This window comes from Ipomoea nil, unplaced genomic scaffold (assembly GCF_001879475.1).
Source record: "Ipomoea nil cultivar Tokyo-kokei standard unplaced genomic scaffold, Asagao_1.1 scaffold1421, whole genome shotgun sequence".
In the NCBI taxonomy this organism is placed as follows: domain Eukaryota; kingdom Viridiplantae; phylum Streptophyta; class Magnoliopsida; order Solanales; family Convolvulaceae; genus Ipomoea; species Ipomoea nil.
In genome coordinates, this window is record NW_017617849.1 from 4669406 (window position 1) to 4693260 (window position 23855).

General features: G+C 36.5%; 5 protein-coding genes across 14 annotated transcripts; 3 read left to right on the forward strand and 2 right to left on the reverse strand.

Moving 5' to 3' along the window:
• Positions 1-1127: 1127 nt before the first annotated feature.
• Positions 1128-22493, forward strand: LOC109187799 (protein STRUBBELIG-RECEPTOR FAMILY 3). Of its 7 annotated transcripts, XM_019338130.1 has the most exons (20): positions 1128-1458; positions 1629-1771; positions 2182-2308; positions 2392-2463; positions 2557-2622; positions 2751-2822; positions 2910-2981; positions 3081-3152; positions 3229-3294; positions 3394-3459; positions 3589-4022; positions 4112-4557; positions 4751-5019; positions 5170-5308; positions 5578-5714; positions 5805-5961; positions 6131-6228; positions 12966-12971; positions 14717-14719; positions 22483-22493. In XM_019338130.1, the coding sequence occupies exons 2-17, from the start codon at positions 1666-1668 to the stop codon at positions 6224-6226; spliced, it is 2397 nt and encodes a 798-aa protein (XP_019193675.1). In that variant the 5' UTR covers positions 1128-1458; positions 1629-1665; the 3' UTR covers positions 6227-6228; positions 12966-12971; positions 14717-14719; positions 22483-22493. The 7 variants fall into 7 exon arrangements, with proteins under 7 accessions (XP_019193675.1, XP_019193677.1, XP_019193676.1 ...); XM_019338132.1 differs by lacking the exons at positions 12966-12971; positions 14717-14719; positions 22483-22493 and having other exon boundaries at positions 1128-1224; positions 1387-1458; positions 1614-1771; positions 6131-6642; XM_019338131.1 differs by lacking the exons at positions 12966-12971; positions 14717-14719; positions 22483-22493 and having other exon boundaries at positions 1128-1224; positions 1387-1458; positions 6131-6642.
• On the forward strand, positions 6954-10373 carry LOC109187806 (secretory carrier-associated membrane protein 3). 3 transcript variants are annotated; one of them, XM_019338144.1, is made up of 13 exons: positions 6954-7127; positions 7578-7688; positions 7827-7889; positions 8217-8250; positions 8359-8481; positions 8876-8938; positions 9022-9115; positions 9371-9416; positions 9535-9602; positions 9744-9792; positions 9876-9941; positions 10037-10134; positions 10165-10373. In XM_019338144.1, exons 1-12 carry the CDS (start codon positions 7071-7073, stop codon positions 10121-10123), a joined length of 861 nt encoding a protein of 286 aa, XP_019193689.1. In that variant the 5' UTR covers positions 6954-7070; the 3' UTR covers positions 10124-10134; positions 10165-10373. The 3 variants fall into 3 exon arrangements, with proteins under 3 accessions (XP_019193689.1, XP_019193688.1, XP_019193690.1); XM_019338143.1 differs by having other exon boundaries at positions 10037-10373; XM_019338145.1 differs by lacking the exon at positions 7578-7688 and having other exon boundaries at positions 10037-10373.
• Positions 11198-14496, forward strand: LOC109187804 (beta-glucuronosyltransferase GlcAT14A-like). Of its 2 annotated transcripts, XM_019338140.1 has the most exons (6): positions 11198-11393; positions 11931-11933; positions 12146-12843; positions 13377-13452; positions 13556-13671; positions 13751-14496. In XM_019338140.1, exons 3-6 carry the CDS (start codon positions 12246-12248, stop codon positions 14266-14268), a joined length of 1308 nt encoding a protein of 435 aa, XP_019193685.1. In that variant the 5' UTR covers positions 11198-11393; positions 11931-11933; positions 12146-12245; the 3' UTR covers positions 14269-14496. The 2 variants fall into 2 exon arrangements, with proteins under 2 accessions (XP_019193685.1, XP_019193684.1); XM_019338139.1 differs by lacking the exon at positions 11931-11933 and having other exon boundaries at positions 11200-11405.
• Positions 14464-16436, reverse strand: LOC109187808. Its single transcript, XM_019338147.1, has 4 exons — positions 16214-16436; positions 16015-16085; positions 15287-15373; positions 14464-14700 (listed from the first exon to the last, which is right to left on the reverse strand). The coding sequence occupies exons 1-4, from the start codon at positions 16335-16337 to the stop codon at positions 14677-14679; spliced, it is 306 nt and encodes a 101-aa protein (XP_019193692.1). The 5' UTR covers positions 16338-16436; the 3' UTR covers positions 14464-14676.
• Positions 20184-21461, reverse strand: LOC109187805 (syntaxin-125-like). The gene has a single exon (XM_019338141.1). It carries the CDS (start codon positions 21294-21296, stop codon positions 20370-20372), a length of 927 nt encoding a protein of 308 aa, XP_019193686.1. The 5' UTR covers positions 21297-21461; the 3' UTR covers positions 20184-20369.
• Positions 22494-23855: the final 1362 nt, after the last annotated feature.

Here is a 23855-nt window from a genome sequence, read left to right on the forward strand (position 1 = left end):
TGCATCATAAGCACCGCGTATATAAAAACTTATTATATTTACATGCATGTGTTTCAACACACCAAAGATTTATTGATATTGGAGCAGACTAGCTTATGCAACTGCCAATTTAATAGAATACTATTATTTCTTGTCGCTTCAACATATAGAGAGAGATTAATTATTAATTATTAATATGATAAATACGATACTGAGTATTTAATGTCGTGCTAAATGAATTAATGAACGATAGATTGATAGCAGCAACATTCGGGGGTATAACAGATTACTAGGAATTAATTAAATGTTTGAAAATATATATAGATCTGAATTTAATTAGTTCAATTATCATATTGGCTTGTTTCTAAACATAAAATAAGTGGATAGTTCAATGTGATGAATACCATGATATTTAGTATTTACATTAATATATGATCTCTAGATTATATTAGAACATTTTGGGAAATAATAATATTATACTAATCCACATTACCATCTTAATTGGTAGCATTGATTCACATCTAAACGGAAATATTGGAAAATAATATATTTTAAATTATCTTTAAATTTCTAAATAAGGAAAAATAGTTCATCAGCTATTACATAAACTAAATAGGGACGTTAGAGACGTGACTACGAGTCTCTAACTACGAGAAGTGTTTACTAATTCTGAGACCCTTAGTCCTCCCAGCAGCGCACCAAAAAAAATTAATAATTTTGTATGCACAAATTTGATCGTTAGTTATTATTAAAAATTATCAATTTAATATGCTGAAAGTCATAAATCAAACAATGAAAAAATGTTGTTTTAGAAATAATCTATAATGAAACGCAATTGAGATTTTTTTTTTTGATATACTCTTATCAATTACTCAATTAGTAGTATCTATTTTTGTATGAGACTAAAATATAAAACTTTTTTTTATAGACCTTAATAATGATGTCATCAGATCACAAACACTTACTTTAGTAGAAGTATTAAACCCCCAGTTCAGCAGACAGCATGCTGTCCATGATTAATTAACTTGAAATGTACGCGCCGGCGTGGCGCGTGGCGCAACCTCATTTGGTCGGAGTGACTCAGACTCTGAAAGCAGATATATACGACTTTCAGTGACTGCCCTTTATTTCCTCGCTCTTCATTTTTTTTTTTACTGAGAGGAAAAGTTTCAGCGTCTCTTCCCAACTTTCTACATTTTTCATTAGCTTTTTTTTCAACTTTTCTTGCGTCCAGCTATTGCAAAGGTGAGAGCTTTTTCTCTCCTTGGCTCTCTCTAGATTTACCACTAAAGCATATACTGATTGAGCCGCTAATTACTTCTTGCCAAGCGTTTCCTCATAAGTAAATCTCTGCTTTTATGTGAAATAATTCTGCTTGCTCTCATCATTTGCTCATAATTCACACAGAGCTGTGTTTAATCATTATTCTCCGGGTTTATTCTTCGCCCAAAGCTGTTCAGAGAGATAATGTAAATATAGGTACCCGTTTCGTTAGTTGGGGTATTTCTTTTTCGTTTTCTTTTTCTTTTTTCCCGTTTAAATAGAAGGAATGTGTTAAAGTTCTGAGTTCGATGACGCACTGACATTGTGGGATTCTTGCTTTTGTTCTTTCCATACGTGTATTGGGTATGCAGACGTTTCTCCAAGAGAAGAGTTGATTGAGAAAGAAGTGATTTTTTTGGATCAATGCGTGGAAAGAGATCTGCTATGGTCTTCTTGATTTCCAAGATCTTCTTGGCTTATCTCTTGATTTTGGCTGCTCAAATTTCTGATGCGGCTAGCCCAGGAGATGGTAAGGCTCAATGCCTCAATGGTTGCTAATTTCTTAATGTTTTTGTCCGTAGTAGTCTTTAATCAGTTGTATAGTCATTATTATTTAATAAAATTGGTTTCTTTCAGTAGGATTTTCTGGGAAGCTTTTCCAAGTCTATGAGCTGAGTTTAAGCAGTTGATGTACCTGTTCTTGACTATTTGTAATAGATTTACTCATGCAATTGAATTCTTTCAAGTGTCCAATCTAATTATTGATCAGCTTCCAGACCCTTTTTCATTTGAGACTAAATGACTAATTTTACATTGTTAGAGTTTGTTTGAGTTGCAGAAGATGGTGGTTGTTAATTGTTACTTTATCTAATCAGGCTTTCTGTATCTTTGGATTCTAATCACATCTGATATTGGCATTTTGTTCTAAAAATGGTGTAGTTGCTGCGATAAATGCTTTGTATACTGCTTTGGGGTCGCCTCCTCTTCCTGGCTGGGGTGTTGATGGAGACCCGTGTGATGGAAAATGGCAAGGTGTTGTATGCGAGGACTCAAATATAGTGTCAATGTATGATGGCTTCCACTACTTTAATCTTTTTTGGATATGTTGAATTGAGGTCTTAGTTATTCTTCTCATCATATTCTATACAGCACGATCAATGGTGCTAATTTGGGAGGTGAGCTGGGGGATAACTTAGAAGGATTTTCTTCTATCAAAACAATGTAAGCCAGAAACCAATCTCTTGTACCATGTTTCCTTGTCTCTGCATCAACTCCTTTGCTAGCGTCATAATAACTATGGATGTCTTGTGGCAGAGATCTGAGCAACAATCTCATTGGAGGCTCAATTCCATCCAATCTACCGGTTACCTTGCAGACCCTGTATGTGCCATCGTTTTTCTTTAAGAACAACATATAATTTAGATGAAGAAGAGAGGAGGGTCCATGTGCTTAATGAATAATGATCATAGTTATTGAACATAATATATAATGATCGTTACTTTTGGCAGTTTTCTTTCAGCTAACCAGCTTACTGGAAGTATTCCCGATTCTTTGTCTTCCCTGAGTCAATTATCAGCTATGTAAGTTTCTCTCCACAATGTGTGTTGCATATCTTTGTTTTTTCATAATCAATATTTTGCTTAGATATAAATCTGCATGTCTTCCAGGTCTCTGAACGAAAACCATTTGAGTGGAGAGATTCCCGATTCATTTCAAGGACTTACAGCTTTGGTCAATTTGTATGGCACCGTTAGAAAATCATTTCTTTAATGCAAATGTAGGATTCTACTTTTTTTTTTTTTTTTTTTTAATTAACTAACTTTGCCAATTACGAACAGAGATTTATCTAATAACAATTTAAGTGGGCGATTGCCACCATCAGTGGGAAATTTGTCTGCATTGATAACTCTGTGAGTGATTCAACTTTGCAGATTCAGTTTGATTCATTTGATTTATGCTATTTAAGCTAATCTCTTGATATACCAGTCATTTGCAGACCAATCAACTTTCTGGAACCCTTGATGTTTTGCAAAATCTTCCCCTCAGAGATTTGTATTCCTCTTTACTTTATTTCTATCACTCAACATTTGTATTTTTTAGAATGATATAGTATCGTACTAACACTTTCTTCCCCTCCTCCTCCCCTCTCAGAAATATCGAAAATAACCTGTTTTCTGGACCAATACCACAGCAACTCCTGACTATTCCTGATTTCAAGTAAGTGCTACAATAATTAAACTTTAATCGCAGATTATGTACCACAAACATAAACAATTTGTTAGTCTTTGAAGTTGTCCCATATAATTCTGTTTTTAGGAAGAAATCATGTTTATTCTATTCTTACAGAAAAGATGGAAACCCTTTCAACAGTAGTAGTGCACCACAACTTCCACCAACATCCTCCACGACACCCACATCCTCCACGACACCCCCTCCAGCACCGCCATTCTTTGTTGGGGGTCCCACTTCTACACAGTCACCACCGAAGTCTGACAGGAGACCTGCAAAGCAGGCTGATGGGCCATCAGCAACTGGGCAATCAAATTCTACCACGAGCAAAAAGTCATCAACGAAAAGGGTAGTTGGGATATCAATTGCAGCAGTATTGTCGTTTGTAATATTGGTATTAGCAATCCTTCTTTGTTTACCCAAGTGCCTTAGTAAAAGACAAGAGACTCATAGGATTCCCAAGAGGCATGAAATAGCTCCATATGTGGGGGCAAGAGAGAACCCCGTTAATAATGGCTCATTGCCTCAACCTGGCTCTGATATAGAGAAAGGTATTGGAGTTTTTACATTATGATTGTTATTCACATAATCATATCTTTGCTTCCGTTTATGATTGACATTCTCAGATGTATTTCTACAGCTCCTCCAGTAGTAGGGCCAAAGGAGGAGCAACGTACAAGATGGCCTGTATCCACTCCAAAACCACACGATGAACAGGCAGCAGCTACAGAAAACATGAGTGCTATACCAAAGATGGACAACCGTGAGATTAACCTGAGCAGATTTGATATTGATTTTATGGCACCACCACCACCGCCACCGCCACCTCCACCACCACCAGCTTCTCCTCCTCCTCCTCCTCCTCCACCACCACCACCACCACCAGAGGAGAGGGTTATTGTCCAGCCAATCCCACATGCTGAAGAAAATGTAATGAAGCGTTCAACCAGGCCACTGCCACCAACTTCTGTGAAATCATACACAGTAGCATCTCTTCAGCAATATACCAATAGTTTTTCTCAAGATAATCTTATTGGAACTGGAAGTCTAGGAAATGTGTATAGGGCAGAGCTCCCTAATGGCAAGGTATGGGCATATCTCTTCTGATTGAAGTAAACTTACTAATATCGAGTACCCAATACTCCAAGTAACTTATTTTCTATATAAGAATAGTGAATCTCTCTTTCCCTCTCCTTAGGCCAGGTGTTTCTAACTGCATGATTCACCTCTGACACTCTTCTTCTTCTTCTTCTTCTTCTTCTTTTTAATGGTTCTGTAGTTTCTTGCTGTCAAGAAACTGGACAAAAAATTCTCCAGTCAACAGGAGTACGAGTTTCTTGAACTGGTAAACAGCATTGATAGGATACGTCATGCTAATGTAGTTGAGCTCATGGGATACTGTGCGGAGCATGGTCAAAGGCTCCTGGTTTATGAATACTGCAGTAACGGGTCATTGCATGATGCATTGCACTCTGATGACGAATTCAAGAAAGACCTTTCATGGAATATCCGCATCAGGATGGCTCTGGGAGCTGCAAGAGCATTGGAGTAAGTTACATCTTCTGTTACTAGTAGGAAAACAAAATAATAATAATAACAAAAGGGAAGGTCCAGGTTGGACTTTAAGGTTGCGTTAATCTACTCAAATAAAAATGCAAGTAAGGGCATGGGTTAACAATTTTATTTTATATGCTGAAGGTATCTGCACGAGGTTTGTGAGCCACCGATTGTACACAGATACTTGAAGTCAGCAAATGTTCTCCTTGATGATGAGCTTGCTGTACATGTGTCTGATTGTGGTTTGGCTCCATTGATATCAACAGGGGCTGCTAGTCAGGTAAAGTGTAAATAGTTTTTTAATTGATCTAAAGCGAAATGTTTTACCAAAGATCCATTGCCAACATACTTTATTCCAAAGATTGAGATCTATCTATAACGTAAACCTTTTTGAAAGTGTCCAGCTCCTCTTTTGCTGGTTAAATAATGAGGTTACCAGTGTTTTATAGTATTCAATTCCTTAACTTCATTCTACGGATTTGAGTTTATGTTTGTAATTTTCAAGCAAGATGCTTGAAAACTGCATATCTAACATCACAAAATTTTCAGTTGTCAGGACAACTTCTTGCAACCTATGGTTATGGTGCCCCAGAATCTGAGTCGGGAATTTATACCATAAACAGTGACGTTTACAGTTTTGGGGTGGTGATGTTGGAACTCTTAACGGGCAGGATGTCATATGACAGGTAAAAATCCTTGCCCAACACCTGATGAGTTATGTTTATTTTTTTTGCCCCCCCTTTACAAGCGATGTAATTATCTTTTGATTATTTTAGTAATCGGAGTCGTGGTGAGCAATCCTTGGTTAGATGGGCCATACCTCAGCTCCACGATATTGAAGCCTTGACAAAGATGGTTGACCCTTGTCTTAATGGAAAATACCCGATAAAATCATTATCACACTTCGCTGACATAATTTCCCGATGTGTTCAGGTAAGTTATGACTTCGATATTCCTAGTGTTCTGTCTAAACTAAAAGGCTAAACTGATAGTTGAATTATACTCCGTATATATTATGTGCTCAATGGCTTGAAACATTCAATACTTTACTTTTAACTTTCCCCATCGACATGTTACCAATGTAGTCTTCTTTTCTTGGCAGCCTGAGCCAGAGTTCAGGCCACCAATGTCGGAAGTTGTGCAGGACATCATACAAATGATAAGGAGGGAAACTTCCAATAGATCCGAGGATGAGTGACTGGAAAGCGGAGGCAATGAACAATCAAGAATCGGATTTTGAACTTCTTGGGAAGTCATCTAGAGTGTAACCAACCGAAAAGGCGCAAACCAGCATTGCTAGCTTTACCATCCTATAAACAAGGTTGTGGTCTTAAACCCTGCTAACACAAGATATATGTCTTGTACGATCCGAGGGAATGATCTGATGATAACAACCCCATCCATGCAAAAAGCGCCTTTCGTTGTTTTGTTACGCCTATTCATGTTGTCATTTTTGCTTTTTTGTTCTTCTGCATTTGAAAAATGTATCATTCTAGTATTCATTTAGGCGACATGTTGGCCTTGATGCATAAGCTCCCTAACCCAATTGTTTAACAACCGCCATTTTCTATTTTATTATTATTATTATTTATTAGTGAAATTTTTTCAAGTTCTATATGTATCTTCCTGGTGCTTATTCTCGGGTAGTGATTGCTGGTTTCTCTTCGAAGAGAAAACGGGAAATCGTTACTCTTTCAAAGTGTTTGTGTAATATTGCAAATTATAGTGGATGGTGAAATATTTGGTTACCAAAAAATAAAAAATGAAGGGGGTAAACCTTATCGTATTTAACGACCAGCGCAAAATGCGGCATTCTCTGCTCTCAACCTGAAAATGTCAGTTTGCATTTTGGACAACGGGAAATGTTTGCTTAAAATATCAGAATTTTAGCGTGCGATCTTTTCGTTTTTTGCTCCCGGGGAAGATCGAGTTCTTAGAAGTAGTTAGAAAGCGTGAATTAAAAAATAAAAATAAAAATCTTTTTTTTTTTGTTTTTTTTTTTTCTTTTCTTTTCTGCTGATAGTTGTTAGTGATTCAATCTCATGGCAAGCGGTTACAAGGAGAATCCGTTCGCCGATGAAGAAATTAATCCATTTGCGGTATTGTCTTGAATCATGCATTCATGCATGTACTGTCATATCATATTACATGGGCGCATTGTCGTATCTTTGAAGTTTTGATTTGATTTTGGTGCGTGCGATTCTGTGATGGGGTTTGATTATTATTGTTTAGGTTTAATTGCGTTGCCAGGGCAGTCAATTCAGAAATTTTGGTTTTAGATTTCGTGCTGAATATATTCCTGTTACATGAATCACCATCAATCACTGTGAAAAACTTATGCAGAATGGTGTTTCATCTGCATTAGAATCGGCACTGGCACTATGTAGATATATACGACTTTACGTTTAGTGGTATGAAGTTTTTCATTTGGTCGAATCTAGAACTCGATTTGGTGAGAATCTATTAGTTGCATGCTTGTTTTTCTTCATTCAGTAATAATTACAAAATTACCTTGCATATGCATTACCAAATCCCGTTGAAATCTGAAGAATCCCGGGGGTGACCCACAAGCATCAAACTCAAAGCTTTCCCCTCTTCCTCATGAACCTGTTGACTATGATCATAGTGCTACTGTTGATATTCCCCTTGATAACTCCCAGGTGAAAACAATGCTCCTCATCATATAAGTGGTAGCTGCTCTTTTTTACATACATAATGCACTTTTCAGGGTTCCTTTATATGATCATTCTTTTTAGGGTATTAGGGTTGAGATAATCTATTTGCTTCTATAAATTCAGGATTTAAAGAAGAAGGAGAAGGAGCTTCAAGCTAGAGAGGCTGAATTGAAAAAGAGGGAAGAGGTATGATTTTGAATTCTGCTTTGCTTAAATTTTATCCTCTTTGCTTTGGTTCGATTTTATGTTGGATTACAACATTTTTTCCACTTTAGTAAACAACCCCTTAGCTTCTTTGCTTTCTTGAATTTTGTCCATCCATGAAAAATTATTGTGTGAAGTTGTGTTTTGCTCTTATGTTTCTATTTTAGTGCATTTAGAAATAGGATGCGAGTTTACTTGCAAGTTTCCCCCCCCCCCCCCCCCCCCCCCCATAAATTCAGGCCTCTTTTAGTCTTATTGTAATTTGACTTATTTTTTCATGCTAATTGTCAGTTTATTGGTATTCTTTAGGAACTGCAAAAGAAGGAGGATGCCATTAAACGAGGTAGCTCTCTATATTTACATGCACCTCATGTCAAACTCAGATTTCTTCAACAGTGTTTTCCTCTCCACTGTGTGATACTAAATCTATCATGTGTTTTCTATTTGGCAGCTGGGATTGTAATTGAGGAAAACAATTGGCCTCCTTTCTTTCCTGTCATTCACCATGACATTGCAAATGAAATTCCAATCCATCTACAGAGGTTGCAGTACGTGGCATTCACAACATTTTTGGGTATGTCGTCTAAATCCAGTTTCATTGATATTACCTCTACCCAAGTTCAAGCATCTATCAACATATGCTCCTAACCGATGATTCTGGCAAAACTAATTTTATGTTTTAACTTTTGAGAGATTGATATGCATTTGATATTCAATGCCTGTCATTCTTGTAATTCATTTTTGTACCCTTGTATTTCAATTCTAAAGGTCAATTTACTTGGGAATATTATGATTGTGTTATCCTGCTGAAATCGATTTTATTATAGTTTAAAATAAATTTGAGGTTGAAATGCAGGTGATAGATTCTGGTTTTAGTTTGGTCTTATTAAAAATATTTTAAATTTTAAAAAAACGTACAAACCATATTAGCAGAATAGTAGGCTCATTTTGGCTTCAGTGACTTGCAGGACTTGTTCTCTGTCTTTGCTGGAATATTGTAGCAGTTACCTGTGCTTGGTTGAAGGGAGAAGGTTGGTGTTAAATTTCATTTCTGGATCTTCATTCAGAAATGGTTAAAAGTTTGCGACTAATTTTAAGTTCTGTTAATTTTCAGGTGTAACAATATGGTTTCTTGCTATAATTTACTTGGTATCAGGTGTCCCAGGAGCCTATGTTTTGTGGTACCAACCTCTTTATCGCGCAATGAGGTATTTTTTTATTTTTTTATTTTTGATGACATTTTTGAAATTTATATCAAATAATAACCTTGCAAATTTGCACCAGTACTCAATCTGTTGCTCCCATTCTTACCATGTTTAATTATCTGAATTGCAACTATGGTATCGTGTTACACTTGATACTTCTTTATAATGCAAACTGCAAAGGAGAAGTATAAAATTTGCTTTACTAATCAATTATATTGGGGATGCCCTACCTCCTTGAAATGTGTATGCTGTATGCAGGACTGATAGTGCAATAAGGTTTGGGCAGTTCTTCGTGTGTTATTCGGTGAATACTGAACCTGGCTTTTGTTCCTTCATTGTATTTGAACATAGTTCTTGTCGAAATGTTGAGTCTGATTTTTCTTATCCCTTTTAACTTGTGTTATGTTATTTTAATGTTGAAGATCCACATTGGGTTCTGTGTTGTTTCTGCTATTGCACCTCCCATCTTCTTCAAGGGGAAATCTTTGACGTAAGTTGCTTTCTACATATTGTCTTAAACAGGTTATGATTTCCTAGCATGTGCAAAAAGATAGCTTTCCTGGCCTGTATCTTTTGTTTGTTTGATACTATTTAGTATGTGATTTTTGCACTCCGATCTTCATGTTTACAGTGGTATGTTGCCTGCACTTGAAGTTTTAAGCGACAGTGTTTTCGTTGGGGTAAGTTCTTTAAGATGTTGTACAATAATGTGGTAGAAAAATGGTAAAATTTCATACCCAAAAAAATCTGCTTTTGCCTGCAGATCTTGTACCTCGTGGGATTCGCACTCTTCCTCATTGAATCACTGATAAGCATATGGGTCATTCAGGTTCATCCCAAAAGCCTCTTTCACATTCTTCCTTTCTGTCAATTCTATCAATGCTAGCTAGCGGGCTTATTCTTTCCTGCAACACATTCATGCAGCAAGTTTTCGCCTATTTCCGGGGAAGTGGCAAAGCAGAACAAATGAAGAGGGAGGCTGCAAGATCGACTATGATGGCATCGCTATAACTTGGCTGCTGCTGCTGCTGCTGCTGCTGCATGGTGGCTGGACTTCTCAGCTCTGCGCTTTGAATTCTTTGATTAACTTTGTTGCTTTCATCCCCTCAATCCATGAATCTGGAACAGATCTGGTGTTTTGTTGGTTAAATAGAGATAGCTTATGGTAGTAGAGACAGTATGTGTTATTAGTCCTTTTGCTTCAAATTTTTTTGAACAAGAATCACAAATCTTACCTCAAATATAACTCTCATTCTTGTTTTATGTTGCCTAATATGGACGGTAGGTACACAATATAGGAGAGACTTGAATTTTTTATTTTTTATTTTTAAATAAAAATTCTACGATACTGAGTAGAATGTTTTGTTTTCATTTAATAAAAATATCGTTACATATTTTTTATTTTCTTTAAAAAGAAAAAAATATACGTGAGCAATTGATCCAACAATATTGGAATAAGAATTAAATAAGCTATTGAATTGCACATAATTATGCAATTAAGTCACTGAACTTAAAAACAACAACAATTGAATCTACACAAACCAATACAATTAGGTCACTGAATCTAAAAAAAAAAAAAAAAAAAAAAAAACAACAATAATTGAGTCTCTAGACTAACCAATTTCATTTAAATTAGTTCAGATTACTAACATGTTACTCTAAATTAAAATATTTTTTAAAAATAATTATTTTAATTTTTTTTTAAACGAAAGTTTCTGTAGTTTTTCTTTTTAGTTATCCCTGGTTAATTGGACATCCCCTTCCATTTGATCCGAGTATATATATATATATATATATATATATATATATATATATATATATATATATATATATATATATATATATATATATATATATATATATATAATAGTTAAAATATTATTACATTGTTGAAATTAGTAATAATAGACTTAATAGCGGTAAAATAGAAAATGAATGGATGATTTTGTCCGATTGTCCGAACGACACGGCTACTTTTTTGTTGGTACATCGAAGGACACGGCTATGTTTCCTTGCCTACAACTCTACAAATCAATTGTCAAAGTTTACCGCTAAGTTGTGAGTTTGTTGTTCTATAAACTCACTCAATCGCCATTCGCCAGTCTTAATTACATAAAAAAGAAGTGTTTGACTACCGCTATGATACTTTAACCTGTCTTGATTTTAATTACCCACCATTTACGGTCGTCGCTCTCTCTCTCTTCCTCGTCGCTCTCTCTGCGTTTGCTGCTTTGGTTCAGCTCAGAATGCTCGTCGCAAGCTGTAGACTTGTAACGCACTTGTGTGTCTTCTGGTCAGTGGGTTCTATGAATTGTTTACTGTAATTTTATTCTTCAAAAGCAGGGTTTTTTTTTTCTTCTTCTGTACTGACTGTTTTTTCCAAGTTATTTCATGTTCTTTCAAATTTCATGGCTGTTTTCTATGTTAAAGATCAATGCTTGAAAGTTGGGACTGACCCATTTCTCTTATGAGTTTTTTTTATTAGTTTGAAGGGATTGCGCCCACTGCGTTTGGTGTCTTTCTGAGGCTGTATTATCTCTCTGTTCATCCTTTTAGTATAATAAGGTTTCTAAATTTCAATATAACTTACCTCTTAGGCCAGTTTCAGTGTGTATCTTTAGACATAGATTAATCTATGCTAGTCATTGGATCTGAGGTTTGGAAAGATTGAGCTTCGAAATTGATTTATCTTAACTTTAGAGTGTTGGGTTTGATTGGTATTGCATTTGTATTAATCTGATATCAGTTTGTGGCTTTGTGCTTAGGTTTTCTTGCTTTTTCTGCTGTAAATTTTTGTTCTGGGCTCTTTAAATGCTAGTTGGTGAATAAATATCATTTTGTCCTTCATTGGGACAGAACCGAAACCTAAAGTTTGTACCTTTTGTAAGTGTGGGGTATTCTGAGCTTCATTTTCATTTCTGATGAACTTTGATTTCCCATGGCCCCCCCTATTGGTGTTGTTCTTAAATTGGAGAATGCCGGTTCTGCTTCCATAGCTAAAACTCCTTGGTTTACTTTTGGTCCTTGTTTTAGGAAGATCAAGATTAAAGCGTGAGGCTCTATACCCTTTCTGTTCAATTCATTTCAAATTTGAGGTCTTCACTGCAATATCGGATAAAGAAGGCGGCAAGATATGAGGAAAAGCATCAATTTCCACTCAGGGAGGATTTTCAGTGACAGAAGGTGGAAAATCCCATTCTTTCTAAGTTTGCTTGTATCCATTACTCTGTTTATGGCAACGATTTCTGGGATATATACTTCATCGTATGGTAGGGAACAAGTGGAATTTGATATCAAAACTTTCAGCGAGCCAGAAGATTCTGGTGAGTACTTTGTAGACTCGGAGTTGAGGTCATCAATGCGGAATGGGGTTCTAAGAACCAAACCTCCTAGGTTTGCTTATCTCATATCGGGCACAAAGGGTGATAGCCAAAGATTGTTGAGGACTCTGCAAGCCGTTTATCATCCAAGAAACCAGTATATTCTGCATATGGATCTTGAAGCTCCACCTCGTGAGAGGTTGAACTTGACAATGACGGTGAAAAATGATCCAACTTTCCGTCAAGTGCTGAATGTCCGTGTAATGGAACAATCGAACTTGGTGACTTACAAGGGCCCTACAATGATTGCAACTACCTTACAGGCTATAGCAATTATGTTGAAGGAAAGTTCAGATTGGGACTGGTTTATCAATCTCAGCGCTTCTGATTACCCTCTCGTGACTCAGGATGGTTAGTGCTATGCTTTTTCTATAATATTTTCTGATTATAGGTTTTGGTTCTTAACATTTTGCACTTAAGGCATGGATCCTATATTCATTTTGATGATAACATTTTCCGTGAAACTCTTGCTCACACTAGTGAATAGTGATATGCCCCTAGAAATATTCTTAACAGTGATAAATTTTGCACAGTTAATGTACTGTCAGTAACTCTAGTTTTTATGTTTTACGTAACACATTGCTATATTTGCATATATGTTTTCACTTCCTAGAACATGTAGTTGGACTATATACTTAAGTTGTTTATACTCTATTGCTCTTTAAGATCGAGTGGAACTTTTACATTCATTGCGGTTGATAGACCCCAGTTGACAGGGAGCTCTCACAAGGTTTGAATCCGAAACCTTGCTAAGAGGAACAAAAGCTCCTACTTGAACCAAAGGTCGGTTCTTGATATGAGTTGGGGGATTTAGATAGCGGCTGATCTTGTTTTGGAGCCCTCATTCTAGAAAGCAACGCTTACTTGAGTGTCGATTATTGCAGATCTCCTTCATGTTTTCTCCAATTTGTCGAGAAATTTGAATTTCATTGAACATATGCAGCTTTATGGGTGGAAACTGTAAGTTATTCATTCAATGTCAACTGCTAAGGCATGGAGCTACATTTTAATATTACGGGCGTTTTCCCCTTCCATATATAAATTATGGTGTTGATGTTTACAGGAACCAAAGAGCAAGGCCCATATTTGTTGATCCAGGTCTTTATTTGTCTAAGAAATCTGATCTCTCTACGACTTCTCAACGCCGATCACTTCCAACGTCTTTTAAGTTGTTTACAGGTAAGTTTGCTGAACCTGGTTACCGTTTTATGTAGCATTAGCAGTTTAGCATTGTATTGTTTATTTGTTTCCGATGCAGGCTCAGCATGGGTGATACTGACTCGCTCTTTCCTCGAGTACTGCATATGGGGATGGGATAACCTTCCGCGAACTCTTCTCATGTACTACACTAATTTTGTATCCTCACCCGAAGGCTATTTCCACACCGCCATTTGCAACACTGATGAGTTCCGTGGCACTGCGATAAACCATGACCTGCACTACATTGCGTGGGACTCCCCTCCCAAGCAACACCCTCTCTCGCTGACACTCAAGGACTTCGACAAGATGGTCAACAGCAGTGCTGCATTTGCTAGAAAATTTCGCAGGGATGATCCCGTGCTAGACAAGATTGACCAAGAATTGCTGGGACGCACAAATCGTTTTGCACCGGGGGCTTGGTGTGTTGGAAGCAAGGAAGACGGAGGCGATCCTTGTTCTGTGCTCGGTGATGATTCAGTGTTTAGGCCTGGTCCTGGTGCAAAGAGGCTGGAGGGCCTAATGCAGAAGCTGCTATCTGAAGATTTTCGTAGTAAACAATGTTTGGCTAAGAATTGAGACACAAAGTCATAACAGTTTGAGCGTTTATGGTGACAGTGATACAGAAAATGAGGTTTAACAGAGAAGCTGTTTGCAGTTTTTCCTGAAGCAAGTAGTTTCTCACAAAGGTAAGTGGGATACTGGGATAGCCAATTGTACATTCTTATAACCATAGATCAAGTTGGCAATATGTATAAATTTGGAACACTTTTGTTTAAGCAATGCAATGGTAATTCAAAATTTTATGCAATAAATGTTATCTGTGACAATTGTAGAGCAATAATGATAGTTTCCCAAATGGAATGGGGAAAGATAAAACAAAGTGACAAAGTAAATGCCTTGTGAGATAACTATTACAAGGGAGTTTGCCAAATGCCCAACTCTCTAAAATTGCACTCTTCAAGATTGATTTCCAAATTTCCAGCTTCAGTGAGATGTTTGGACCGGAGTCTGTCAAATGAAAAAGGACGTGTCAGTCCAATCAAAATAGCGGTGAAAAAAAAAATGAAAGAGGAAAGATTAAACAGAGAAGAGACCACAGAGTGACTGCACTATCCACTTTGGAACCTCTAGGTTCACAGGATAATCTAGAAATTGGCATACAACTAAACAAACAAAAGTTTTAAGCTCTCCACTTCAACTATCAGTGAAATACTTGGCCCAATATTTATAATGTGTGGTCATAACTCAAGCTCTTTGTTTTTGTAAGCATGCACTGAAAACTCATCTGAGCCAAGCAGAATCTCATTGATATGAAGTTTGGCTGGTTCACAAATCACAAACCTTGCTGAACCTCAGTAACATCCCACAAAACCTTCAGACATTTTAGTCTAATTTATAGAGGTTACTGTAATAAAATGCCATTTTTTTAAAAATCAATTATCAAATGCATTTATTGACAATTAATGCTTCATGCTATAAACATATAAAGGTAAACTTAAACCAAGTTATTTATACAATCATCAAGAGTAAACTGGTCTTAAGCAAGGTAGTACATCAAATGTTAACGTGCTAGTTTTTGAAGTAAAAGTCTCACCTCTTCCTTATTTTTCTTGCCACCTGTGAAGAACTTGTATCCACCATAGAAAACCAAACCCCAGCCAGACAAAGAGATGAGTACAAACTGCAAGAAAAAATTCAGTCATGCATACAAATAGTAACATTTATCCCCGGATTTTACAGAAAGCTTTAACACAACAGCTTGGCCTCACAATCTCTTTTGTTAATACTCTGTATTTGGCTAAAGGCAAGATCAGCCATATCATCATTACTCACAAGACTCGTATCAATAACTAAGCATGTAGGCAGTGTTATGAGAAAAGGGTTGGCAGAACAAAAAGTAGCAACCGCCATCCCCCAGCCCATTAGAAATAGGAAAAAGAACCAAGAAATGTATCTCTTAACATTAACTCAACATTTCTATTGTGGCATAATGCAGTTTGTATAACAAAGTGCAAGATGTGAAAGCCGAGAAACATTCACTCCATAGAGAAGAAGGGACAGAAGACCAATTTTTTAAATCAGATTATTACTGCTCCTCTACAAATTGCAATACCAGAAACAGAGACAAATGTATTGTTTTGATCTGATTATTTCCAGATATTACAATTTAATTACAAGGTGTGGGGGACATCACAGTTCATTAAAGCTCCTAGAATTTTTGGCAATCTGAACTACCAAGAACAATGAAATTCAACCCTACTACATTATTCTACAGGTAATACAGCAATGCAAAATGCCTAACAAGTTGAAAAGGAGACTTACATGCTCTTCCTTCCATATAGACGGACTCATTGGGTCTTGCCAGAAGTTCACCTTCGGAGGTCCATGGTGATCTGAAATGATCAGGATTCGCATTTCAAAACACTCAATCACCAAGCATTAGGTAAATCCAATAGAATAGAAAGAAAGAACATCTAACTCTAATCCAAATCGATCTGAAAAGTGAGAGAGGGATTAGTACCAGCAGCGCCGGCGAGACCGCGACGCTGAACAAGAGAAGCAGCCTGAGACGCTGAGCTAGGTGAGGCGATTCGATTGAATGCTGCGGCTCGGCGAGCAGCCATCGAAGCTATCGAAGAAGCCATGGCTCTTTGATCGAGCTGTAGATACTGCAGAAGGGAAAATGACCTCGAGTTGTAGACGACGAGCTTTTAAGGTTTACAAACGACGACGTTTACGACCGAGTATGCTGTATGCTTCGGGATAGTTATGCTGTGGGCTCGTGCCCAACGCGCTTCATGCGCACGGATAACGGTCTTTTTTTTTTTTTTTTTTTTAAAAAAAATTTAATTTCAGACCGCTTCATTATAGGAGCATATATTCACAGCTTTGTGTTCATAATTTCATAACTGTACATTCATAATTCTATAACTGTACATTCATAATTCCGTAACTGTACATTCATAATTCAATAACTGTAAATTCATAATTTTCGAAGCTCTATGTTCATAATTGTAAGTTCATAATGTCAGAGTTCTATGTTCATAATTTCATAACTGTACATTCATAATTCCATAACTGTACATTCATAATTCCATAACAGTACATTCATAATTCCATAACTGTACATTCATAATTTCATACTGTATATTCATAATTCCATACCGAACATTCATAATTTTCGAAGCTCTATGTTCATAATTGTAAGTTCATAATTCCATAAGTATACATTCATAATTCTATAACTGTACATTCATAATGTCATAACTGTATATTCATAATTTCATAACGAATATGCCGTTAACGCCGTTAACGGCGTTTCGAACAAATTTTTTTTTATAAATAAAACAGCGTCGTTTTCACGGAAAATGACGCTATTTTAGTGCCGTGCGCACGTGCGCATAGCATAATTTGCCGTATGCTTCGTACAATTTTATTTTACGCTAACCTCCAGTCTAATTTAATAAATCCAAGGCAACAAGCCCAATAACAAGTTAAATAGGCCCAATAAGGTTTCCTAAGGCCCAACTACTAAGGACTGGCAAATTATATTATACACCGCGCGTCTTTTTTTTTAAATGAAAATTAACAATGTTTATTTCCGCCGTTTCGCACCCTTTTACAAAAAGTAACTCTGTTATTCAGTGTCATTTTGTATACACTGCAGTTTCAGTTGAACACAACTACAGTTTCATTTCGATATAACTATAGTTTCATTCGATATTTTATAGACTCAAATATGTGAAAATGTTATTTAATTTTATTTTATATACACTATAGTTTTATTAAAACACAACTACATGATCATTTTGATATAATTACAGCTTCATTGTACAATATACACTCAAATATGTGAAATGTTATTCAGTTTCAGTTTATATGCACTGCAGTTTCATTTCACTATAACTATAGTATCATTTTGATATAACTGCAGTGTCGGTTTGGATATACTGTAGTGTCAGTTAGTGTTTAATACACCAAACAAACGGACTCCGTTAACTCTAACGGCGGGCCGTTTCTTTACTTAAAGAAACGGCGCCGTATATGGGCCGCGGTGCATAATCGATTATGCACCGCGGTCTATAATATAACAACTGCTAAGGACTGGCAAATTATTCCGTGCACCAAGGTGTACAATGCATTGTGCGCCCTAAGAGTTTATATGTATTATGTTTTGAGTTTATGTGTATTACATTAAGAACTTATGTGTATTACGTTAAGTGTTTATGTGTATTATGTTAAGAGTTCATGTGCATTATGTTAAGAGTCTATGTGTATTATGTATTATATTAAAATTATGTGTATTATGTTAGGAATTTATGTGTATTCTATTATACAATTATGTACATACAAAATATGAGATTTTTTGGATACACACTACATTGTGCGTCCTGGTGTACGATATAACAATTGCTAAGGACCGAGTTAAGAAGATTCAACAAATTTTTAACTTGCACATTCAAGATTAATTGAATTTTAAAGGTGAACCAAGGCTATTTAAAGCCTCTCATTTTATTTAAGATTGAGTATTCTTCTTTATTTAATTATTTTGTTTGTTTGTTTGTGACAAGAAAAATTCACAATTACAAATCATACTAGAAAGATAATGTGTGACACAATAATGTTTTAAGTTGGACTTTTCGTGAGACTTGTCTATTGGCATACTCGATTTGAACTGATTAACTATAAGTCTATAAGTAACCTAAACTGGTTTATCTCATTGTGGTCTTTTGCCGGCTAAGGTCACTATGCAGACTTCACCTAGAACGCAGTTTTAAGTAATGACTACAAGCTCTGTAAATCAAAGATAATATGCGACGGACTCAACCAAAATATTATTGCAAGAATTAAACTTGTGGCATTTCAAGTACGAGAATCCTGCTTCAACATTAAGCCATGTGTTTCGGGCTATTCTTCTCACTTTAATTAGTGTCTTTAGTGAGGAGAAACGTGGATGGAGCATTTAATTTGTTCATTGAGTATGTGAAAATTTGAGAGTTGATAGGGCAATGGGGATGGAGAAAACTGCATCTAAAGGAAGTGAAAAGGCCAAGACCGTGTAGTGGCACCAAGTTGCACCCACATATAGGAGATTGTGAGTTTGAGCCTCGGTAAAGATAATATTAACTCTTTGTGTTACGTTTCAGTAAGTTGAGAAGTAGTTATGAACTGATACTGCATTTTAACAGAGTCACTAGCACTCAAAAAGGAGGTGATGGGACAACTACTATAGGTAGGGAATGGGGAATGGGCACCACAATTTCAGTTCGATCAATCGATGTGAACTAACAGCTAGCGAGCAGTGTTGGGCCACCATCCAACCGAAGTGATGAGTCTAGCCAGCAACACCACTTTTGCTCGCCTAAATAAACCTACCTAGCTCGGACATTCATGGTGACCATGCAACACCTCACGAATCTGCTGGGTCCCCATCATATCCTATTCCCTCCATTCTTCCAAATTCCAATCTGTTTCTAGTACAACATACATTTATGTATATGTTGGAATTTGTTTATTGTGTTTATGTGGAATTCTTAAATATTTTCCATCATTACATTTGGAAATTGGAGATTATATATATATATATATATATATATATATATATATATATATATATATTATGTTGATTGAGAAATTTTGTCTGGCAATTTATTAAGGATCATCTTTGTGAATTATTAATTTAATTTAAATTTAAACAAAACGATTGCAAAATATGATGTCAATTCAAATCTATCCCGTCCATATCTAATCCGCATATGTGGCTTGAGCTTGGATGTAAAAATTTCATTCATAATGAGTAGTGGATTGAGTTTAACTTTGAGACATGTACCAATAATTTTGTCAATATGGAACTATAAATTTTATAAACTAATGTTAAATTAAATATTACCAAAAAAGGAATTGTAAATAATTTCAATCATTTCTCTTTAATTGAACTTGATATATGAAATGGGACAAAACGACTACATATTAATTATGAATATATTATTATTAATATTAAAGCAAATATCAATTGTAAATTGTATTAAATGTGCTCGATATTAAAATTTTTTACTCAAATGGGCAGGTGGTATTTAGGGACCTTATTCCGTCCAAACCATTCCTAGTCACAAAAATATTAACGAGGTCCTGCTAAGGTCATAAGTCAAGACGGGTTACTTGGTACATACATTCGGATAGTGGTTAAAAATTTTCCTCATCACTTAAAAAAAAATAACAATATATATATATATATATATATATATATATATATATATATATATATATATCGAACAGAGTCGTTACACATGATCTTTTTAGCACAATTTATCTTTCTTTTATTACACGAGTACAACTTATTTAGTACATATCATCCGGTAATGACTATTTGTTTTCCTTGTCACTAAGAAAATGTTAAAGAGGATATTGGTCCGAATCCATATTTGAAGTAGATCGAGTATGTATCAAAAGTGGAAAAGCTAATGTACACAAAAGAACATATATACTTTGAATACATTAGTAATGATTAATCATTCATAGACTACACATTAATACATTATTACAAAATCTGAAAATATAAATGAATAAATAAATTAATCTGAAGCTTACATATATTTTGCAAAAATGGTTTTCCAAATTACAAATCTTTCAAAATTTAGATATTGTTTTACCATATCCCCCGGGCCAATTGTTCTGATCTACTTGAGATGAAGCATCAAAAGATTGGACCAAATTGGGAAAAGAAGGACGATGATGAGAACAATGACGAGAATAATAGCAATGCAAGTGCACTTTCTGGACTCCTTCTGAATCTCCTCGGCTTCTTGGAGCTGCTCGGTACCTCGCCGGACGAAGGAGCTGGCTTTCGCCACGTGGCTCTCTATGTCGTTCAGCTGCTGCCCTTGCGCCTCCACCAGCGCCGCCATGTCCAAGAATATCTGGTGGAGTTCGATCAGGTTCTTCTCTATCTCTTTCACCGCGTCGTGCCTTTCTTGAATTTCCGATATGGTGTCCATTATCTGTCCCCGCCCTTGTTCCTGGATGGCTTTCTGAAGGAACGACTCGCTCTCGCCGCTGGCGATCAGGTTGTCGATTACGTCGTCGTCGGGCTGTTCGCCCGTCACGGTGAAGAATCTCCTCGCCACCGTCTCCTTGTACTCGGCGTTCATCTTCGCCCTCAGCGCCTGAAAGTCGTCCATCATCACTTTCAGCTTCTTGCCAAGCCCGCCCACCACGGCGGTTCTGGTCCGGTCGGTGGAGGAGCCGGGGCCGCAGCCGGACACCTGGCGGGACGCGGCGTTGGACCGTTCCAGAGCTTCCAGCTTGCCCTTGATCACCTTGACGCGCTTCAACACCTGCGCCACATCCCCGTCCATCTTCGACCTCAGATTCTTCATGGTTTTGGCATTGTGGACCGTCTTACACTCCTCGTTCTCTTCCTGCAACTTCTTGTACAGTGCCTCCACATCCTTCATGTCACTCTTCACGTTCTCCACATCTTCGAAAAACTTGTTCAGATCGGCGGATTCATCATTCCCCGCCGCCGGCGCCGGCCCGCCGCCTCCCGCCTCCAGATCATTATCCTGGTAGCGCTTAAACGAGCTGTTAGAGAATAAGTCATTCATCTTGATCGATCTATATACACTCGCCGGCCTTGATTGATTTACTTTACTTAGCTTTAATCTTCTATCTGGTAATTGGGGAAGAAGATGGCGTGAGCCAGCTTGTTCCAGTCGCCTTCTATCTTCCTCCGATGGTGGGTAGTGAGCATTCAGAGGCCAACAACAATGGCCATGCTCCGATGCTCGGTGCTGCGGACTACCCGGGGAGAAAGACCAGAAGGAGACAAAAACAAAAGACTCAATTAAATTAAAAATTAAGAAACCAAATTTCAGGTTTTGGTAAAGAATTGGAGGATTTATATTATAATGGAAGATCAGAGCCAGGGTGTTGCATGCATGTAGTTAGCAGTGTTGACGTACAATGTGTGGTGGTCAACCAAACCAAACTGGAGGACGGTCGAGAGATGAGGATCGGAGAAATTTCCATGCTGTATCGTTCATGCATGGGGTAGGTGATGATGAGATCAGAGTCATTCGAATTAGTGATACTTATAAATTTTATAATTTAAATAAGGTGGCATTTATTAAATATTTTAGGTCACATTTTGTTTATGATGACGACATGAAATTTGGAAAATAATGAAAAATGATTATAGCATTAGGAAGAAGCTAGACCAAACGCGTGGGAGATCCCATTGATCAATTTATAAATCACTAATAATATAAAAATAAGTTAATTCCGAGAATGGTCCCTCAACTATTGAATTTTTAATTATAATTGTCAATTTTTAATTTGACCATAATTAGCTAGTCTCCAAACTATTGATTTGCTTTAAATTTAGTCATTCATTAATAAATTCATGTGTTAATTATGAGAGTAAAATTGTAAAATTCATAATTTCTTATCTATTAGGTTATCTATATTTGACTGACTCAAATTAAGAAACTATTTAGTCAAAATAATTTTAAAATTTAAAATAATTATGACAACCGTTAATTACAAATTAAATGGTGACCCTATATTTCCAAAAATAAAAAATAAAAAAAATGGTGAACCTGTAATTAATTTAGGGTCTATTTGGAAACCCGGAAAATGACTTCTGGAAAATGAGACATTTTCCAGAAGTCATTTTCCTTTCCTGTGTTTGGCTACACAATGGAAAACTGTCTTTTGGTGTTTGGTTCATTTTCCAGAAAATGATGGAAAACTGTCTTTTGGTGTTTGGTTCATTATCCAGAAAATGAAAAGAATGGCACACTTATTTTTATTAAACATTTTAATTATTATATACCGAATAATATATTTTTATTTTTGCACGCACATGATTTCTATCCATCTATACAATCAAAATAATAATCCAACAAATAACAACAATTAAAATTAACACATAACCACAAATTATGCAAAGCATGTTATATATAATCAATAAAAAAAATACCAGCAACAACTTCACGGTTTGGCATAAAAAAATACAAACAAAAAAAATTGTAACTGGTTTCGAAACCAATTAATAAAACCATTCACTGGTTTCCGATCGGAAACCAGTGTTAACACTGGTTTCCGACCGGAAACCAGTGTTCACTAGTTTCCAATTGGAAACCAGTGAACTGGTTTCCGATTGGAACGCACTGGTTTCCGATCGGAAACCAGTGCATGGTTTCCGATCGGAAACCAGTGCATGGTTTCCGATCGGAAAGTGACTGGTTTTCCGCATCGGAAACCATATCTGGTTTCCGATGCGGAAAACCACACCCATAATATTTGGAAAAAAAAAAATAAAAAAACATACCTTGTAGCTTTTCTAGTGTTGGTGAAGCTTTTGTGGATTGTTGGAGAAGATGCGTGGGTAGGTCTTTGTTGAACGTTGAAGAAGCGGTGAAGGGAGAAGAAGCAGTGAAGGGAGAAGAAGCGTGTCTCGGATGTTGATTGAAAGATGGAAAATGACTTCCGCCAAAAAAAAGGGGAAGTCATTTTCCTGATTTCAGCCCTTATTTTCCATTGACTAGAAGTCATTTTCCTTTGACTTTTTCATTTTCAGCCTTCCCAAACACCAAAAACTTGGAAAATGACTTCCAGAAGTCATTTTCCGGGTTTCCAAACAGACCCTTAAGAAAAGTACGTAAATCATCTCTCAATTATCTCATTGTGGGGGAATTACCACCCAGGCCACTCTCCATATTAGCTCACCTGCTGACCTAAAGCTTGACGTAGTTATTGTCAAGCAACAACACAAGTTAGAAGATACAACATACCAATGTTGGACAAATATATCCAAAACCTCTAATGGTAGTCATGTTGATGTCATAGTTAGTTATGCTCAACAAATTTTGCACTGAGGCAATATCAGGACAAGATGTGGGTGACGAAGACACGTGTACTACTTTTATTTGTAACCACTTGAACATTGTAACCCTAAATAGCTAGTATAAATACAAAAAATGAGACCTGACAAAAAGGAGAACAATTCAAGTATATTACTATTCTTAGCTCTGAAGACTAACAATACTCATCCCATTGTGCCAAAATGACCATCAATCCTACCATTATCGTTCAATTATCATAAAGTGGTATGATTATCATATCATCAACATAAATAGTCATGGTCAACGACGATGAGAACT

Coding starts and splice junctions, on each gene's coding strand:
- LOC109187799 (XM_019338130.1), top strand. CDS start 1,666: ATGCGTGGAAAGAGATCTGCTATGGTCTTCTTGATTTCCAAGATCTTC. Junction 2,982..3,080: donor CTTACAGCTTTGGTCAATTT/GTATGGCACCGT, acceptor AATTACGAACAG/AGATTTATCTAATAACAATT. Junction 5,020..5,169: donor GGAGCTGCAAGAGCATTGGA/GTAAGTTACATC, acceptor TATATGCTGAAG/GTATCTGCACGAGGTTTGTG.
- LOC109187804 (XM_019338140.1), top strand. CDS start 12,246: ATGAGGAAAAGCATCAATTTCCACTCAGGGAGGATTTTCAGTGACAGA. Junction 12,844..13,376: donor CCCTCTCGTGACTCAGGATG/GTTAGTGCTATG, acceptor CGATTATTGCAG/ATCTCCTTCATGTTTTCTCC. Junction 13,672..13,750: donor GTCTTTTAAGTTGTTTACAG/GTAAGTTTGCTG, acceptor TTTCCGATGCAG/GCTCAGCATGGGTGATACTG.
- LOC109187806 (XM_019338143.1), top strand. CDS start 7,071: ATGGCAAGCGGTTACAAGGAGAATCCGTTCGCCGATGAAGAAATTAAT. Junction 8,482..8,875: donor GGCATTCACAACATTTTTGG/GTATGTCGTCTA, acceptor AGTGACTTGCAG/GACTTGTTCTCTGTCTTTGC. Junction 9,417..9,534: donor AGTTCTTCGTGTGTTATTCG/GTGAATACTGAA, acceptor TTAATGTTGAAG/ATCCACATTGGGTTCTGTGT.
- LOC109187808 (XM_019338147.1), bottom strand. CDS start 16,337: ATGGCTTCTTCGATAGCTTCGATGGCTGCTCGCCGAGCCGCAGCATTC. Junction 16,086..16,213: donor CGGTCTCGCCGGCGCTGCTG/GTACTAATCCCT, acceptor TGATCATTTCAG/ATCACCATGGACCTCCGAAG. Junction 14,701..15,286: donor GCAAGAAAAATAAGGAAGAG/GTGAGACTTTTA, acceptor TTCATTTGACAG/ACTCCGGTCCAAACATCTCA.
- LOC109187805 (XM_019338141.1), bottom strand. CDS start 21,296: ATGAATGACTTATTCTCTAACAGCTCGTTTAAGCGCTACCAGGATAAT.